Source organism: Ailuropoda melanoleuca, chromosome 10, assembly GCF_002007445.2.
Source record: "Ailuropoda melanoleuca isolate Jingjing chromosome 10, ASM200744v2, whole genome shotgun sequence".
Taxonomy (NCBI): domain Eukaryota; kingdom Metazoa; phylum Chordata; class Mammalia; order Carnivora; family Ursidae; genus Ailuropoda; species Ailuropoda melanoleuca.
In genome coordinates this window covers 39,478,297-39,498,381 of record NC_048227.1, presented here as the reverse complement: position 1 = coordinate 39,498,381, position 20,085 = coordinate 39,478,297, and the positions used below count along the sequence as shown (strand labels likewise).

The 20,085-nt window shown below is 34.7% G+C and overlaps 1 protein-coding gene across 3 annotated transcripts in view; it reads right to left on the bottom strand.

Moving 5' to 3' along the window:
- Positions 1-20,085, bottom strand: part of ZNF292 (zinc finger protein 292) — a 91,645-nt gene that overhangs the window by 14,117 nt on the left and 57,443 nt on the right. For 2 of the 3 annotated variants that reach the window (XM_002924699.4, XM_034670754.1), the window contains 3 exons: positions 9,958-10,160; positions 3,474-3,610; positions 1,036-1,177 (listed from right to left, as the gene is read on the bottom strand). In XM_002924699.4, the coding sequence (XP_002924745.2) occupies positions 1,036-1,177; positions 3,474-3,610; positions 9,958-10,160 (482 nt within the window). Of the gene's footprint in view, positions 1-1,035; positions 1,178-3,473; positions 3,611-4,082; positions 6,486-9,957; positions 10,161-20,085 lie in introns of those variants that run through there. The other variant, XM_034670755.1, reaches the window with a different exon arrangement.

Genomic DNA, 20,085 nt, shown 5'->3' with positions numbered 1-20,085 from the left:
TCCATAATTCTTGATCATGAACTCATCTTAAGATGAGGGGCTTTACCTGAGAATCCTGCACTGAGTATATGTCCCTCCAAAGAAGTTCTGCATTCTGCTAGGTATTACCAGCCCAGTACTTCACTCTTACCTTCTTAAACGTTACTTACTCGGCATGGGGATTTCTGGGCTATCTAAATAGGGTAAATTTAGACCCTAAATTTGTGTGAAGGTAGACCTATGGTTACAACTTAAGAGAAACATTTTTCCTTCTCTGACCCACAGCCCAGTAGGATATGCACAAGCTTCCCTATCACCTATCTCTATTAAAAAGTAGTATTTTTCTAGTCTACTTTTTCAATGACATTATAGGACTTCACAGGTGGGGCAGGGGGACAGAGAGCTCAGCTCCAACTCCCCAACTTGAGAGAGCCCAAGATCTTATCTCTTATCCCCATAAAGCTATATCCCGCCCAATGTGCAAACAGGTAGTAACATATCCAATACCTATCAGGCCAGGAGAGACTAAGCAGCAGCTTAAGCTTTCTGCTCCAGTTTTAAGTTCCTCTTCATTTTGAGCCTATGGATTTCCCCTAATATTCTTGCAATCTTAAATGCTATACGTCAAAAGAAAGGTTTATTTTATTTCGTCAAGTATTTTGGGGCATTTTATAGAAGGAGGATCTTTAGATAATGTAATCGCCAGACTGCCAGCAAAGGAATCTATCTCGATATGTTTCTTCATACTTTCTAAATTTCTACAAAGCCAAATTCTCAAAATAGCGTAACACCCAGGAGTAAAAATTGTAGAATGATAAAATACTAGCATATGTGTATTACTTTTCTTTAGGTCAAGAGCAACTCCCTGGCTCTCATTTGTATTTTTAAGTTTTTCTGTATCAAATGTCTATTATAAGACTAATAAAAAAAAGCAAGGTTCAAAACTCTAAATGAAATAACAAAAGTCACTGGAAGAGGTCCCAAAATAATAAAGTTTTTTTGTTAAAGATAATTAATATATTTTAAATTAAGAAAAAATAGCTCGATTATTCTTACCTCTGAATTAATAACTTTAATCAGGAAGAAAATGTGATATACCGTCTTGGTTAACAGAGACAGCTGCCGACATCTCTCTAGGTACACTTGTATAGATGGTTCTACTCTTTGCTGTAATTTACTCCAAAAGAGAGTGAGTTCCCTAAAAAAAAAAAAAAGTATAAAAAATAAGTTGGGGGCAATAATATAATAACCAGGGACTATGTTGGTCCAGTCATTACATTTGAAATTAAAACTGGTTTCAGATTCCAATTCTACATGTGGAAATTAAGTTTAAACTAGATAAAAATATAAATTTATCTCAATTTTTTAGAGACTAAATAAAATCAGGATACGATTTAACGTTTTTTAAATATTTTTTAATGTCAGAGAGAAGCACTACCTGTTACTAGTAAAGCACGTCCCATTTAAACAAGTTATACAAATGGTAACTGAGCCACATTTGAACTTTATGTAATAAAGTACAAAATGTCTGTGTGTGTATATAAAATGCATATATAGATCAATGGCGTATTTTTAAAAGCATTTAATTTTATCTTCTACCTGAAACTGAAAATTGACCAATTTAATTGGTCAATTAAATTTAAAATTTATTACTAGATAAATGTTAACAATCAATGATGACACAGAACTCGAAAGTAACTTATGTCAAATTGGTGAAATGATAAACTTTGAAAAATGAACTTTGAAATTTATTTCAAATGCAATTAGGATGTATTTTTCACAGAAAATAATCCTACTGAAATGATGAATTTTCCTCCCTTTTACCTATCGTCCTATTTCTCTTTGTCCTCCATGGTTAATTTTCACAAAAATCTTCTTCTTTTTTCAACTTTTTCCACCAAGTATTCTCAATACAGGCCTTTCCTATTATTATTTCCTCAGTTTGTACTCCTAGCTCTGCCCTTTCACCACCCACTTGAGAAACTTGCTCATTTACTGGATTTTAACCTATATATTAAGGACTTCAAAATCTGTCTCTCCAGTCTTGACCACTTTCATCTCTCTAGTTCTTCGTAAGACTTCTCCACTTTGATCTTTTCTGAAACCTGAAACTTAATATATGAAAAGGTTATTAACATTCTTTCCAGTTCATCTTTGTAATTTAATGCACCATTATCACTGACCCTGTAAGCCTCTGCTTTCTATTATCCTAAAGACTGTTACCTTCAAGATTTTTTTCAACCCCTACATCCATAAGGAAGCCTCCATAACTTCCCAGCTGTACTGTTAACTGGTTTTCTAGTTGACTTTTCTAGCTCAACTCTGTCCTGCCACTTCTTCCCCCCAACTCTGTCCTCACTGTTCAGATGCCAATCCATTCTCAAGTACTTGCATTAAACAGCATTTCTTAAACATAAATTTCTACTTTGCCCTCCTACTTAAGAGCTTATAATAGACTGCCTTGTTGATACGAAATCCAGACTTTGATGACTTTTTAAAAGCAGTATAAGAGTTAATTTTTTAGTCACTACTAATACTTACGTTACATGGAAAATCTATTTCTCCTCAGTAAATACATGCTTTTTATTGTCGCTTCAGAATCTTTCTACCCACCTTTCATATCAATCCTCTGTGTATTGCATATATGATTTTCCCTTCACAACAAACTCACAACTGCTCAGAAAACCTCTATAATTGTGAACTTTATTCTTCTTTAATTACACACTTATTTAGCTTGCCTGTCCCATATTCATGGGATTTGTATGTCATATGTCATTTGGTAAAAATTCTTAAAATTCAGAATGTTGTAAACTAAATTTTGTGTTTCCAATACTACCAACACAACAATGAAGACTAATAATGCTATTCACTGGCCAATAAATTGTCAGTTTTAGCTAACACATTAATTTAAGACAGCAAATCTTAAGATTTTTTGAGTCAGTTGAAGTCAACATCTCTATTAGTTGTACGTTTCCCAAAGATTATATATAATAGGCTCTGCACACTTGAAAATGTACCATATAAAGAAATGTGCACTCAAGAAGTTAGTGAAGTAGAATGTTATCTCACAGATGGAAAATGAACTGTATTTCCATACAAGAAATGACTAAGCTAGTTATGTAAAGTGTGTATTATGCAGAGAGAAAAAAATATTCACAGCAATCACAGCGATTGCTTACATATCTGAAAAAACTGTGGCATTAGAAAAAATAAACCTTTCTTTCATCTTCTAACATCTAAAAACTTCCTGATCATTATTAATCATTATACAATCATTACTGGTATCCTAAGGAGTTGTGTGGTCCTTAATATAGAAAAAATTTAAAGTTATAATATGAATTACTTGATAATCAGTTTGCACAGCATTGTATCATAAGCTTTTTGCTTTGATAAGATTTTAAAAGATTAAAAAATAAGTTCTTAAGCTCTCTGAATTCTCACAACCTATCTTGTATTCTTATTTAACTTTTCTTTACAAAATAAACCCAACTCACCAAGCACAGTACATATCTCCTTGTTGGAGCTGACGTGATAAAAATGCAGTACATAAGACAAGGGCACTTTTTTCATCGCCCTCAGATTCTAAGTTACAAATCATTTCTAGCGCATCTTTGCAATCAACTTCTGAAATCTACAGGAAAAAAGGATATAGAAAATATGCCATAAAATGGTTTTATTATTAGGATATACAGAAATATACTTTAAAATCTTCACTAGTATTTATAGATCGTTTTTATAAGTAAAACCTCATTAACTCACATACTGTCAATTCATAGTTTGTCATTACTGGGCTGCAGTAAAGAAATAATCTTTCTTCAAGTCAGAGAACCAACTATTTTCATGAACTTTACAAATATTTATTTATTTGAAATAACTAATGCTAATTATAATTACCCTCTACCCATTAATCAGGTCTATGATACTGAAAAAGAAAAGCTGTGCTTTTCCCCCCTTTTATCTGGTAATTTAAATAGCATTAGAATCAGCAGAAAGACACAGAAGGTCTACTGGATATAGACTAATAAAGTGTGTATTCATCTGAGGGGGAAAAAGTATACTATGAAACATTTTATGTAGTTATACCACCTTTAAATTAAGCTCACCTCAGTGTTCTATAAATCTCCATTATTTTTCTTTTCATATAAATTCATTCCATCTCAAAGCCTGTCAACAGTCATGCATGCATAAGTATAACCTAGATGAAGGCAACTTCTTCATTTAATTACACATGTATATCTATTGCTTATTTTTTGAAAAATTAAATTTACTACATTACAGTGATTTAATACATAAACAGATCTCTATAAGCATTTGCTGTAAGACAAGAATATAGCAAATCACAAATCACTGGTGTTCCACAAAATAAAAAGATTAATTCCAACATGGTATAACTGACAAATGGGAAAAAAAAACAAAAAAACAGAGACCAATACAGACCACTGGCACCCATGTACCACAGAGATAACCATGCCCCTCCCCGTTTATCTTCTGTATCTCCTGATCAACTTTTGAGTACAGGAAAAATGTGTGTGTGTGCGTGCGCGCGCACGCGCGTGCGTATGTGTAAAATATAATGTGTTTAGGACTGAACAAGTGTCTAAATGAGGATTATCTGGAGGTTGATCTTTGAGGAGGATAAAGTCTGCATGAGGATAGATTGAGACGTTCCATTTTATAAAGTTGGGCTAGAAAACTCTAAAACAAGACAAGACCCAACTCTGAGTCTGTGTATTTAACAACAATGATTTCTTACAGTAATGATGAAGTTAGTGGCAGAGTTAAGACTGAAATCTAAGTCTTGGAATTCCCTGGTGCCGTGCTCTTTTCACTACTCCTCCGTCTGACTCTTTCTAACAAATCTTTACCTTTAAGTGACCCCACTTAAACAAATAAAAAAAGGGCTGAACAATATATAATCATACAATAAATATTTTCAAATATATACATTGTTAAGTGCATTATCAGACATATATTATTATTTAATCATAAATTTCCTACTAGGTAGGTATTATCATTAACATTTCATACATAATGAATGTGGGGTTCAAAGAAATTATGTAATTTGCCCAGGTTGCAACAGTTAATTAAGTGGTAGAGCTACAAATCAAATTTTGTCTAACTGACATTAAACACGCTGTTTCCATCACATTATCTTTTATTGTAAGCTGTGTTAACTTTAAACAATTACCCTGGTACACACATGCAGACAAATGTTAGAAGTCAATCCATAAGTTATATTTTTTCATGTTAATAATAGTAATAATAATAGCAGCTACTGTGTATTAGTGCCGGCTTCTCCAGAAATAGCACTGCTAACCAGCACAATAGCTTGTCTGGTAGATACTACTGCCAATGTTTTAGAGATAAGGTTCACAGAGGTTAAGTTACTTGCTCAAAGTCACATGCTTACTTAATTAGCGGCAGTCAAGATTTTAACCCAGGTGCAGCTTCAAAGTCTGTGCTCTTTCCAGAATTCCCCATGCACAAGCAAATTGAGGCCCTTTATTGCTAAATACTGATTTTTACACGTTCAGGTTTAATAAAAAATCTTATATCCTGAAAGTGTGATTTGTTTTGAATGTGATCTTCTGCTGTTGTTGTTCTTCTAAAACCAAAGCCACTCTTCTTGAATACTCAAATGATACAAAATGTGTACATTATATATAAGGAAATTTATTTTCCCAATGACATTACCTATATTATTAGCTTACACTTAATAATTAGAAATATATATGTATTTGTATATAAAATAGCCTCAATATATTTATTTCACATATATACAACATATCAACTGAAACATTTGCCATATTCGGTAATACAGAAAACCTCCCTTTTTATAGGTATACTAGGAAAACAATTTTTATTGTGTACTTCAGAGCTTTCATTTCCCTGGTTTGCCACTAGATGGTCCTCCCGGAAAAACAGGACACTAAAGAGAATGGCAGGGAAATGAAACCATAGTTAAACCAATGGATAGCTGAATTCAAACCATGAAAGTGAAATACAAGTCAAATATAGCTATCAATGAACAAGAATTATTTTTTTTAAATCCAAGGCATCAAAAGTAGGAATTACCAGTATATACCTAAACAATGACTATGTATTAGAGACATCTTTTCTCTATTGCTTTGAAAAATGAGCAAAAATTTAAACACCAGAAAATTTAGAACTGTGAACAAATTTTTAAAGTCAGAATGATCTATTTGTTAAAGACATATTATGCTAACTCCCTCTAAAACAGAAAAATCATTTCAAGAACGTGAATAATGATTTTTATGTTTTAATATGGCTCCTTATGCCAGGTATTCAAAAAATACAGAACATTTCACCAGCATTCTATATACATTGCCAAGTGTACTTTTAAAAGGTCTTGCTTATCAACATAAAATTGCTTTCCAACTAAAAAAGAACTTAGAGGCGCCTGTGTGGCTCAGTTGGTTGAGTGTTGGACTCTTGGTTTCAACTCTTGGTTTTGACTCAGGTAATGATCTCCTGGGTCGTGGGATGGAGCCTCTGCCCCCCCCATCTACCCCCCCCCTCCACTGTGTGCTTGAAAGATTCTCTCCTTCTGCCCCTCCCCCCACTAGCTCTCCATCTAAAATAAATAAACCTTAGGGGCGCCTGGGTGGCACAGCGGTTAAGCGTCTGCCTTCGGCTCAGGGCGTGATCCCGGCGTTATGGGATCCAGCCCCACATCAGGCTCTTCCACTATGAGCCTGCTTCTTCCTCTCCCACTCCCCCTGCTTGTGTTCCCTCTCTTGCTGGCTGTCTCTATCTCTGTCGAATAAATAAATAAAAAATCTTTAAAAATAAAATAAAAAAAATAAAATAAAATAAAATAAACCTTAAAAATAAAAAAGAACTTAAATGGTAAATTTACCATACTAGGAAAACATAAAATCAAATCATGACCTACTATTTTTTAACTCTCAGGTTAGCCAACATTTAAAAGACAATCTCTAGTGTTAGCGAAGAGGAAATTTGATATACTGCTTATGGGAGTACAACTGGCATAATCTTTTTTGGATGGTAGTATGGCTCTATCTATTAATTTAAAATGTGTAAACTCCTTAATCCAGCAATTCTGCTTTCAGAAATTTGCCCTACCAGTGTACCCCTGACAAGAATGAAAGGATGTATATATAAGGAAACCGTTTAAATGTCCCCTAGTCTGACTAAAGATATTACAAATCCATACTATGGAATTATGCAGCCATGAGAAAGAATGAGGTTGATTTATATGGAACGATATGGAAGGATGTCCATAATAAATGGGGAAAAGTGACCAGCAGGTCAGGGTGTGTATATATAAGTTTGAAGCATATAAAAATATATGTATGTGCATAGAAAAATATCAGAAAGGTTATATATCAAATTTTAAACTTGGGGGAGTATTAAATGGGGAAGGGATGGTTAGAGAAAAAGAGGATTTTACTTTTTAAATTTTATGTTTAATGACAAAACCAATAGAAATACTGGCTCTAAATAGATCTAAAATACTAAAACACTGTTCACTTTGTTTTATACGTATACCAAGAATACAGGCCAAGCTATTCGTTCCAGAGAAGCCAGAGAAACACATCTTTCTCAGTCCCATTCCTCAGCCATCTACCAGGGCTGGCTGGTAGATTACAATGAAAGGATCCTGGGAAAATCCTACTCGATTCCTTGCCTACAGGCTTCCCTGGACAAGGATTTCCTCAAAAGGACCACAGAATTCAGGTCAGAGTTGACTCTTTCCAGTATCTATTCTTACCATACACTAAGGAATGGGTAAAAAACTCAAATGCTTGTAAGAACCAGACAGGTAAAAGCAAATCAATGTGAGAGAGAGAGCATACCTCATCTGAAGGGGGCAATACCTGGGCAATTGTTCCAAAGTGACTACCTTCCCTTGGGGTAGAAATAATACAGGCCTTGGCGACAGCCAATCTTAACCCACTTCACACGGAACAATGAAGAAAAAGTTTCTATATGTTTGCAATGGGAACATAAAAGAGTAACCAAACAACCTCTAAGCAAAAGAGGACTTGTTTTAACAAGGAATGTGTAGACTTACACATATCCTGTCCTGTTCTGCACTTTATGATCTAGAGTTTGTTTCTGGGTGAGACTTTGGTGAACTCTGTTTGAAAACATGAAAAGCCTTAATTCTACTGCTTAATGTAAGAAGGAAAAAAAATCATTTTATATGACATCACAGATACCTGGGGACCTCACAGGGAATTTTCCTGAGGATCTCCCAGAGCAAGCTAGGCTGCTGCTACTCAACTCTGAAAAATTAAAACAAAGGGAACTTACGTTCAGTACTGCAAGATCTTTTGATTATTCAAGAGAGTTAGAAATACAGATTTTTCCTGCAGATTACAAATTCATAGTCTTCAACTTCAAACAGGGACTTCAGAGCTAACCTAATGACCCTATGTTTAGTTTCCTATTAGAAGTTAAGCTTCTTTAGGCTAAGACTTATGCCTTAACTCACATTTAACCCCCCACTACTTAGCACCCATCATTCACTTAATAAAAATTTGATGAAGGGAGGAGAGATGAATGGAAGATTGACATAAGGGCAAGGAATGAACTGATAATGAAGCATTACTAAGAAGCTGAAAAATATCTAAGATGTAGCAGCAACACAATAATTTAAGAATTTTAGGAAAACTGTTAAACACATTTCAAAAGCTATCTCAAGAAACTTTGTATGTCTGCCAATTAACTGTCTACATAGCTATTCTGAACTAGTAAGAAAACTTCAATCTTCTATATGTCCAAACTAATAATATAATTTCCTAGGCTACAGCCCTGAACTCTAGTCTATCCAGCCTAGGAATTGCCAAACATCACTCTTCCCAGTACCCTGATTATCCTCACCATCCACAATAACCTTATTTCTAATCTTGGTTCAAGCCTACCACCTTCCTCTTTATTTTCTCAAATAAATAAATAAATCACACAATTACCACTATAATTACAACTTCTAACCTCATATGGGCATTCAGCTTTTTGTCTGAAGCTATCCTTCTTCCAGACTGATTATAGTATCTGTCTAATCAGCTGATCATGCAAGCTCTCTTAATTGTCTTGATTTGTATCTCAACTCTTCCTGTTACATCTTTAAGTGTGTCCTCTGTCATTTTCTTCTCCTCTCTCTGTTGCTCTGGGGTTGAAGAATACTTACATTGGAGAGACAAGACACTTGTGTGCATTAAATGCTCAATCAACACTGTTCAGCACATTATAGTTTTCTTTATCTAAATTTTTAAATACACATTCCCTGTTTCTTGATCAACAACTTTTAATTTTCCTACCCTGTCTCCAACTTTTGGAATTATGAGTCCTCCAAAATGCAAATTCCCATTTGGACCATGATTCTATCTCAGAATTCTGTAGTATAAAACAAATACATGAATACTATGCTTTATGCCAAACTAGAAGTAAAGAAATCATATGTCTCACAGAAAATAAAAGTTTTACATTAAATATGCAGATAAAAATTTGACTTTAATATATATAAATACCTATCTATCTCTATATATGACTTCTCCCTAGGAATACATTGTTTTTGAACACATTACGCATATATGCGTGTGTGTGTGTATAAAACAGAGAACATATTTTTAGGAGGAAGTCATATAAATTCTATAGTTACTTAAATTAGCCAGTTAGATCTACAGGTATCTTGAAGTCAGTAAAGTTTAGGCCCAATCGCTAACAAATAAAAACATCCTACTAAATTTTTAAGCCACCTCCATCTTTCCATAATTTAAAGCAGTAAAAAGATTCAATTTAAAAAGAAGTTAGATGAAATCAGTTTACATATAACCCTGAAAGCTGCTTAGAATCACTACCCCAGAGCATACTAAAATTTAAGATTGACAACAGTCCCTCACTATCTAAAAGGAGTCAAAGACATTCTAATTAAAAATTAACTTCTTCACTTTTAAAAATAATTACTAACAAAAAAAAAACCATACTCACCTCTTCGATTAACTTTTCATTTGGTGATGATGTACAAAGACAAACAAGGTAAGTTTGCTTAAAACTACCTTTTGTACCAATCTCTGGATGGTCAGAACACAGCTTTGCTAGAGCAGTTGCTTGACTTAACTGATTGGTTTTGATTAGATGTTTAATTCTCATATCCAACAAGATGGGACCCTCAAAAGCTAAAAATTCATTCACTTTAAAAAACAAGACATAATAGATTATTAACATTTGGTAATAATTCATTTGCAATACAAATACTTAGAAGGAATATCTTTTTTAAAGCACAGGAACTAATACTCTTTTTTTTGCTTTGCAATTTTCTATTACTATCATGATACTATAAAATATTTGACTTAAGCAAAAGAAAATTCTATTGCTAACTTTTAAAAGTTGCATTAAATATTTTTACCCCTGGGAGTACCATTTAGAATGAGGTGAATTAACTTCTTTATGATAATAATTTTGCACTGAATTCTAATAGTCCATGCTACTAAAATTACACTAAATTCTTTTCCCCACAACATTTATTCTTGAATATCAGAAGTTAGCATCCCTGGAAATCTGCAGTGCTGGGGAATGACACACTTATGCTGGTAACCACTGGATATTCTAGAAGCTAAGATTCAACTAATATTGCATTCAATACTGATGATGTATTTTTTATTTTACAAAGGTGAAGTCAATTTTGCTTTAATAGATGTTTTAGGACAAATGAAATATCTACAGAAAAATAAATAAGGGGTAGGGGGAGTCTACTGGAACTTCTGTAGGTTTATAATTTTTAAACATCAACTGATAAACCTTAACATTTGCTTAAGACCCACTTACACATAATACATTTCTATTCTGTTCAAATCTTCAAATTTCCTACTGCTTGTCTTCTCAGCTACAAATAAAATTTTTTATTTTTTCAATTTGTGAAGGAGACTTCAAATTTTAACAAGTACAAATTTAAACTCTTCCCTCTTTTCCTTACCAGAATGAGAAAATCATGTTTAAAATTTTACTTGGTGATAGCCTGAAACCTTTGGAAGGCTTTTAGTAATACAATTTTAAATACTCTAAATAAAACATACAATTTCTTTACTTATGAACAGACTGGAAGATATGTCTAGTAAGTAATTTGTGGGTTAAAAGATGGAGAATGAGAGATGTTCTTCCTTCTTTAAATATCCTTTGCTACCCTCTAGTACTTTTATTTTTTAGATCTAACTGCACTGTATTCCACTGTGTAAAGATTCTTCTATGAAACAGTATAATCATGGCTCCTCAGTATTAAAACCATGAACATATAAGCATTTTAACACAGGATCCCAAATTCCATCCTTTTCTTGAAGTCTAGACCTTTGTACCTGAAACTCTATTCTTCTGACACATTAAATCAAAAGGTATAAAGATTGAACACGGATAAATAAAACTAAATGTCTAACTCTGTGGTGCCTCTGACTATATGTCTCACATATACTGGGCATTACTTTTTATAGTATCACACGATCCCACTCAGACAATTATATCACAAGTATGTTTTCACCGTTTAGTTCACTGCCAAACCAAAATCAGGAAAGATTCTAAATGAAAACTTAAAAAAAAAAAAAAGTTAAAAGTTGTTCTGGCTATAAATAAGTCATAGACTTAAAAAACTAAAGCTTAGTTTCCTAATACAATAATTCTCTCAAAAGGGAAAATCTAACAATAAAAAGTCTGGGAATTACTTAAAACACTCCCACTAAAACTCATAATTAACAAATTCTGAGGACTATGGCAAAGAAATTATTTAAAAGTGGCAAGTATTTAACAAAACTGATGACACTGAATAGAATCTCAAATAGTCCCTAAAAATCTCAAATAGCAACATATAAATTAGAATGACAAATTGTGCAAAATAATTTTCTGTGCTAATTCAATATATAGGAGAATATGTTAATATTGTAAAATTTCAAAAACATAGATTTTTTTTTTAAATGATGAGAAACCACTGCCACACTTAGGGCAAAACTGTTTCCAAAGAAAATATAGAATATTAGAGCAGAAGGGACTTTATAGATCATTTCGTCCAGCTCCATCATTTGGCAGATGAGTAAACTGAGGCTCACAGAAAGTAAGTAACTTCCTAGGGTCATAAAGCCAGTTAATGACAGAACCAGGACCAGAATAATGGGTCTTCTGACTTCCAGCTTAATACAGTGGTGGGATAAGAAAACCAAATTCACATTAAGTGTGTCTACTTCTATTTAGAATGGCACTTTATAGCAGTAAAGAGCTGTGAAGTAGCATTAACTTTAAAAGGAAAATAATCATGTATTCTGAAGCTCAGGATTCAAATGGATCAAAAGTACATTACATCTTAATACTCAATTCAGAACCTGCTGAATGCTTACTCTTCCTGGCCTTTTTCCATTTCTCCTTCACTGCTTTCCATTTCTCATTCCTTTGTATCTTTCTCTACTTCTCTCCAATCCAGAACATGCTTCTTCTTACAGCGTTATAATATCACATCAAAGACTACCTTATTTTAGGGCTTGCCAGACTTATGAAAAAAGTTTTATATTTAACCTTGAGTAGCTAGTCACATCACATCTCATTCCCTACCCTGCTTTTTCCCCTTCCATCCCATAAAGATATCTTGAATTTTACTGTGTGCAGCCTTTTAATCTCTTTTCTCTGTATTTATGGACTTGAACAGAAAAGCAGATTTTACTACATTTGAGCCTATCAAGAGAGATGGACAACGTAAAATGACAATGTAAATCAATAATATTTAGCTAGTTCAGTAAGAAAGAATGGCTTCTTCGCATAGAATGCCACTTATGCGGTATTAAAAAATACTAGTTTCTACATTAAAGATAAGTAACTTTAAATATATTACAATATGTAAGTTGAATTTTTGTGATAAATCATTACACAAATATTAAATGAGCATGTCCTATGCACCAAAGCTTAGACTAACTAGGTCCTGGATTTCCCTCAACTTATTTCCTGGGCATGTATTTCCATAGCCAGATTTGCCCACAATCTCCTCTGCAACACCTCTGAACTAGCTATTTAGCAAGCATCTCAAACTCTGCAAACCAATCTCTATACCACAGTACGAATTATCTCAATTCACTTAGTCATGCTCAAGCCAGGAATCTCCACAGTACGTATTATCTCAATTCACTTAGTCATGCTCAAGCCAGGAATCTAACAGTGGCCTTAAAAATGCTCTCTTGTTTTCTTCTCACCCACACATCCAATTCACCACCTAATTCTGTCACTTCTAATGCCTAAATACTCCATGCCATTCACTTTTCTCCATCTCTACTACTACCATTTACCCACTCCTCCCAGCCCGTCATTAATCCATCAGACCACTTTGTAGCACTCTGCTAGTCTTCTGCATCCACCCTCACGCCATCACATCTTCTCCAGCTTAAAACACTCCAAAGCTTTCCCTTTGCCTTCAAAGAGTAAATTCTAAATTTTTCACCATGGCCTACCTGAATCTGCATCAATTATTCCTTTTAAAAAAATACAATTTGTATTTTCTCTTAAAAACAATTTAGCATTTGGAAAGAAAGAGAGAGAGAGAGAGAGAGAGAGAGAGAGAGAGAGAGAGAAAGAAAGAAAGAAAGAAAGAAAGAAAGAAAGAAAGAAAGAAAGAAAAGGAAGGAAGGGAGGGAGGGAGGAAGGGCGGGCAACCAAATTAGAAAGGAAGAAGTAAAATAATCTGACTACAGATGACATGATTTTTTATGTAGGAAACCCTAAGGATTCCACAAAAAAACTATTAGAATAAGTGACTTTAGCCAAGTTACAGGATACAAAAATTAAAATACAAAAATAAGTTGCATTTTTATATACTAACAATGAACAACCTGAAAAGGAAATTAAGAAAACAATTCCATTTACAGTATCAACAAATACTTAGGAACAAATCTAACCAAGGTGAAAGACTTGTACTCTGAAATCTACAAAACATGGCTGAAAGAAATTAAAGACACAAGTAGATGGAAAGATCCCCGTGTTTGTGGATTCAAAGACTTAATATTGTCAAGATGTCCAGCTATCAAAGCTATCTAAGAATTTAATACAATTCCTGTCAAATCACAATGTTTCTTGCAGAGAGAGAAAAATTTACCCTAGAATTCAAATGAAATCTCAAGGGACTCCCCATAGCCAAAACAATTTTGAGAAAGAACGAAGTCTGAAGTGCCACACTTCCTTACTTCAAAATTATTTATAAAGCTACAGTAATCAGAACAGTGTGGTACTAGCATAAAGACAGACATATAGGCAATGCAACAGAGCAAAAAGGCCAGAAACAAACCTTCATATATATGGTCAAATGATCTTCAACAAGAGTGCCAAGATCACTCAATGAGAAATGGACAGTCTCTTCAACATATGGTGCTGGGAAAACTCATGTTCACATGCAAAAGAATGAAGCTGGACACTTACCATATACCATACAGAAATTTAACTCAAAATGGATTAAAGATCTAAATGTAAGACCCAAAACTACAAAACTCCTAAAAGAAAGCAAAGGAGATAAGCCTGAAGACATTGGACTTGGCAAGAATTTATTGGATATGACACCAAGATACAGACAATACAAACAAAAACAGACAAGTGCAACTACATCAAACCTAATTTTTTTTATGCATCAAAAGACAGAATCAACAGAGTGAAAAGGCAACCTACATAATGGAAGAAAATATTTGCAAGTCATATATCTGATAAGTGGTTAATATCCAGAATATATAAAGAATTCTTACAACTCAACAAAAAAATCAAATAAACCTATTACAAAGTGGGCAAAGGACTTTAACAGACATTTATCCAAAGATGACTACAAACGTCCAACAAACACATGAAAAGGTACCCAACTAATCATCAGAGAAATGCATATCAAACTACAATGAGGTATCACCTCATATCCATTAGAAAAATTACTATTAAAAAAAAACCCCAACAAACTCAGAAAGTAAGTGTTGGTGAGGATGTGGAGAAATTGGAACCTTTGTGTACTGTTGACGGGACTGTAAAATGGTGGAACTTCTATGGAAAACAATCTGGAAGCTCCTCGAAGTTAAAAACAGAACTATCTACCATATGATCCAGCTATTCCACTTCTGGGTTTGTACACAAAAGAACTGAAAGGAGGGTCTTCAAGTGATACGCACATGCACCCCCATGTTCATAGCACTACTCATAAAAGCTAAGAAGTGGAAGCAACCCCAATGTCCACCAACAAATGAATAAACAAAATGTGGTATATATCCATGCAGTGGAGTATTATTCACTCTTAAAAAGGAAGAAATCCTGGGATGTGCTACAACATGGATGACCCCTGAGAACATTATGCTAAGTGAAATAAGGCAGTCACAAAAAGGTAAATATATGATTCTACTTATTAAGGTAAAAAAAGTAATCTAAGTTATAGAAACCAAAAATAAAATGGTGGTTAGCCAGGGGCTGGGAGAGGTGTGGTAGAGGGAGTTGATATTAAATTGTTACAGAATTAAAAAAAAAAATTGTTGGGGAGCCTGGGTGGCTCAGTCAGTTAAGCATCTGACATCAGCTCAGCTCATGATCTTGGGGTCCTGAGACTGAGCCCTGAGTCAGGCTCCATGCTCAGCGGGGCATCTGTTGGCCCCCCCGCCCCTCCCACCACTCGTGCGCACTCTCTTAAATAAATAAAATCTTAAAAAAGAAAAGAAAGTTACAGAATCTTAGTTTTGCAAGATGAAAAGTTCTGGAGATGTTTTTTACAACAATATGAATATACCGAACACTACTGAAGTATACAATTAAAAATGATTAAATGGTACGCTGTTATCTGTTTTTTACCACAATAAAAAAATAAATTTAAAAAATCAAGGCAGTACTGTTAGTCACAAATATCCAAATTCAGAATTTTTGTTTTTTAGGTTTTATTTTTTTATTTGAGAGAGCACAAGCAGAAGGAGGGGAAGAGGAAGAGTGAGCAGCAGAATCCCCACTGAGCAGGGAGCCCGATGTGGGGCTCGATCCCAAAACCCTGGGATCATGACCTCAGCAGAAGGCAGACTCTAAAACTCTAACTGACTGAGCAACCCAGGGGCCCCCAAATTTAGAAATTTAATAAAAACACAATACTTCAAGCTGTAGGTAAGTGGTTCTTAACCATGGCTGCACAATTATGTTGATCTTCTAAAAAGTACTGATGCCTGGGGCTCAGACCCAGGGCCTCTGGTCTGAGGCAGGCCTCCAGCACTGAAATGTCTAAAAACTCTCTAGGTAATTTAATCACAGACAGGTTTGAGAACCACTTCTCTAGGTATCTGTATTTCAGTGTCCAAATTACCAATTAGGGATAGTCTTAATCTTCACTCTACCCCTCACCCTTTCCTGAGGGAATATGTTACATTTATAAGAAATAGAATTTTTTACTTAAAAGATTTCGGAATTTCTTAAATCATGTTGCTTGCTTTTTCTTTAAATCTGAAACTTCATGGTCATTACTTGACTACGGTAAAACCTTTTGATCATAACTGATTTTTTGACATGGTTGCTATAAAACAGAATTTTTAAAGACTAGGGGCGGCTTGGGTGACTCAGTTGGTTTAAGTGTCTGCCTTCAGCCCAGGTCATGATCCTGGAGTCCCTGATCTACCCACATCAGGTCCCTGCGCGGTGAGGAGTCTGCTTCTGCCTCCCCTCCCCACCCCCCACTCCTGTTCTCTTGCTCATACTCTCTCAAATAAATAAAATCTAAAAAAAATAAATAAATATTTGAGGACTAAAAAAAATATCCATGCCATTGATGAACCTAGTTAGTGTGCAACACTAAAATTTTCGTGTGAAATAAGATTTCACTATGAGATTTGAATATAATTAAGTTGATGTATTTATGCATGTAACTTTATTATACAATACACTGACTAAAACAGAATGCTTCAAGATGTTTCAAGAAACCAGTGAGTGTATTTTAAAACCATTTTTAGTAAAAATGACAATTTGGGGGTCACTACATTTATATTTAATTATATAGGAGTACAATTAATGTTAAATATAAATATGTCATCAGCCTAAAATGGGACTGAACACTTTTATAGCCTTACTACAGTTAAATTCTATCAGCTTAATTCTATCCAGTCACCGGTCCTCAATGATCGAAGGGTTATACATAAATAAAAGGTAGTCTAATTTAGAAGTGATTTTTAAAAATAAAATCTAAAATGTTCCATTCACTTATTTTTTGTATCAGGACAAGGTCAGTTAAGGGCACAGAAGGGAGAAGGCCATAAGGCAAAAAAAGGGAAATCAAATCAAATCAAATCAAAGAAAGAAAGAAAGAAAGAAAGGAAAAAAGAGGGAGGGAGGGAAAGGAAAAAGGAAAAGGAAAGAAAAACGAAACAAAACCAAAGAGAAACAAGGTAGGCCAAATGTTATTTCTAAAAGTACTTAATATAGTCTTTAAGGTGCTCTTTTTAGTGACTTTTTGTAAGGAATGTCCTAACACAAAGTAACTGTCAATAGATTTGAGTCTAGTTTTAGAAGTCACCTCTTCTAGCATTCTCTGTACAGACATGTAAAGCTATATATACACACACGAAAAATACAACAAAAGTATCAGGGTGAAAGAACTGGAGATTATCCAAAACTAAATGCAGCTGCCTGCAATCAGATCTGACCTCATCCTACTTACCTGGAAAGTATGAGTTATCACCTGCTCTCCTCCCATCTCCCCTCCCTTCAAATATTACATCTTATGTACGATAATATCTGATAAACCAGGGAACAGTTTTTCCACCTTCACTTTTATTTTTTTATTTTTTATTTTTTGTGGGTTCACTTTTTTTTAATGATTTTTTTTATTATATTCTGTTAGTCACCATACAGTACATCCCCGGATTCCAATGCAAAGTTCGATGCTTCATTAGTTGCGTATAACACCCAGTGCACCATGCTATACGTGCCCTCCTTACTACCCATCACCAGTCTATCCCATTCCCCCACTCCCCTTTAAAGCTCTTTCAGAGAAAAACATGCAGCCAAGGATCCTTTATCCAGCAAAGCTGTCATTCAGAATTGATGGAGAAATAAAGACGTTCCAAAATCGCCAATCATTAACCAATTTCGTAACCACGAAACCAGCCCTACAGGAGATATTAAGGGGGGCTCTATAAAGGTAAAAAGGCCCCAAGAGTGATACAGAGCAGCAAGTCACAACCGATACAAAGACTTTAAAGAGAAATGGCATCATTAAAATCATATCTGTCAATAATCTCTATCAATCTAAATGGCTTAAACTCTCCCATAAAACGCCACAGGGTTGCAGATTGGATAAAAAGACATGACCCATCCATTTGCTGTCTACAAGAGACTCATTTTGAACCCAAAGATGCATTCAGACTTAGAGTAAGGGGATGGAGTACCATCTTCCACGCAAATGGACCTCAAAAGAAAGCTGGAGTAGCAATTCTCATATCAGATAGACTGGATTTTAAACTAGAGGCCATAGAGAGAGATACAGAAGGGCACTATATTATTCTTAAAGGAAGTATTCAACAAGTGGATATGACAATTATTAATATATATGCCCCCAACAGGGGAGCAGCAAGATACACAAGCCAACTCTTAACCAAAATAAAGAGACATATAGATAAGAACACAGTAATAGTAGGGGACCTCAACACCCCACTATCAGAAATAGACAGAACACCCTGGCAAAAACTAAGCAAAGAATCAAAGGCTTTGAATGCCATACTCGACGAGTTGGACCTCATAGATATATATAGAACACTACACCCCAGAACCAAAGAATACTCATTCTATTCAAATGCCCATGGAACATTCTCAAGAATAGATCATGCTCTGGGACACAAAACAGGTCTCAGCCAATACCAAAAGATTGAAATTATCCCCTGCATATTCTCAGACCACAACGCTCTGAAATTGGAACTCAACCACAAGGAAAAACCTGGAAGAAACTCAAACACTTGGAGGCTAAGAACCATCCTGCTCAAGAATGACTCGATAAACCAGGAAATCAAAAAACAAATTAAACAATTTATGGAGACCAACGAGAATGAATACACAACGGTCCAAAACCTATGGGATACTGCAAAGGCAGTCCTAAGGGGGAAATACATAGCCATCCAAGCCTCACTCAAAAGAATAGAAAAATCTAAAATGCAGTTTCTATATTCTCACCTCAAGAAACTGGAACAGCAACAGAGGGACAGGCCTAACCCACTGACAAGGAAGGAGTTGACCAAGATTAGAGCAGAAATCAATGAATTAGAGACCAGAACCACAGTAGAGCAGATCAACAGGACTAGAAGCTGGTTCTTTGAGAGAATCCATAAAATTGATAGACCACTGGCAAAACTTGTCCAAAAACAAAGAGAAAGGACTGAGATTATTAAAATTATGACTGAAAAGGGAGAGGTCACGACCAGCACCATTGAAATTGCAAGGATTATTAGAAACTTTTATCAACAGCTATATGCCAAAAAACTAAACAATCTGGAAGAGATGGAGGCCTTCCTGGAAACCTATAAACTACCAAGACTGAAACAGGAAGAAATAGATTTCTTAAATAGGCCAATTAACTATGAAGAAATTGAGTCAGTGATAAACAACCTTCCAAATAATAAAACTCCAGGCCCAGACGGTTTTCCTGGGGAATTCTACCAAACATTCAAAGAAGAAATAATACCTATTCTCCTAAAGCTATTTCAAAAAATAGAAACAGAAGGAAAGCTACCAAACTCATTCTATGAGGCTAATATTACCTTGATCCCCAAACCAGGCAAAGACCCCCTCAAAAAGGAGAATTACAGACCGATTTCTCTAATGAATATGGATGCCAAAATCCTCAACAAGATCCTTGCTAATAGAATCCAACAGTACATTAAAAGGATTATCCATCATGACCAAGTGGGATTCATACCTGGGATGCAAGCATGGTTCAACACTCGCAAATCAATCAATGTGATACATCATATCAACAAGAAAAGACTCAAGAACCATATGATCCTCTCAATTGATGCAGAAAAAGCATTTGACAAAATACAGCATCCTTTCCTGATTAAAACCCTTCAGAGTGTAGGAATAGAGGGTACATTTCTCAATCTCATAAAAGCCATCTAT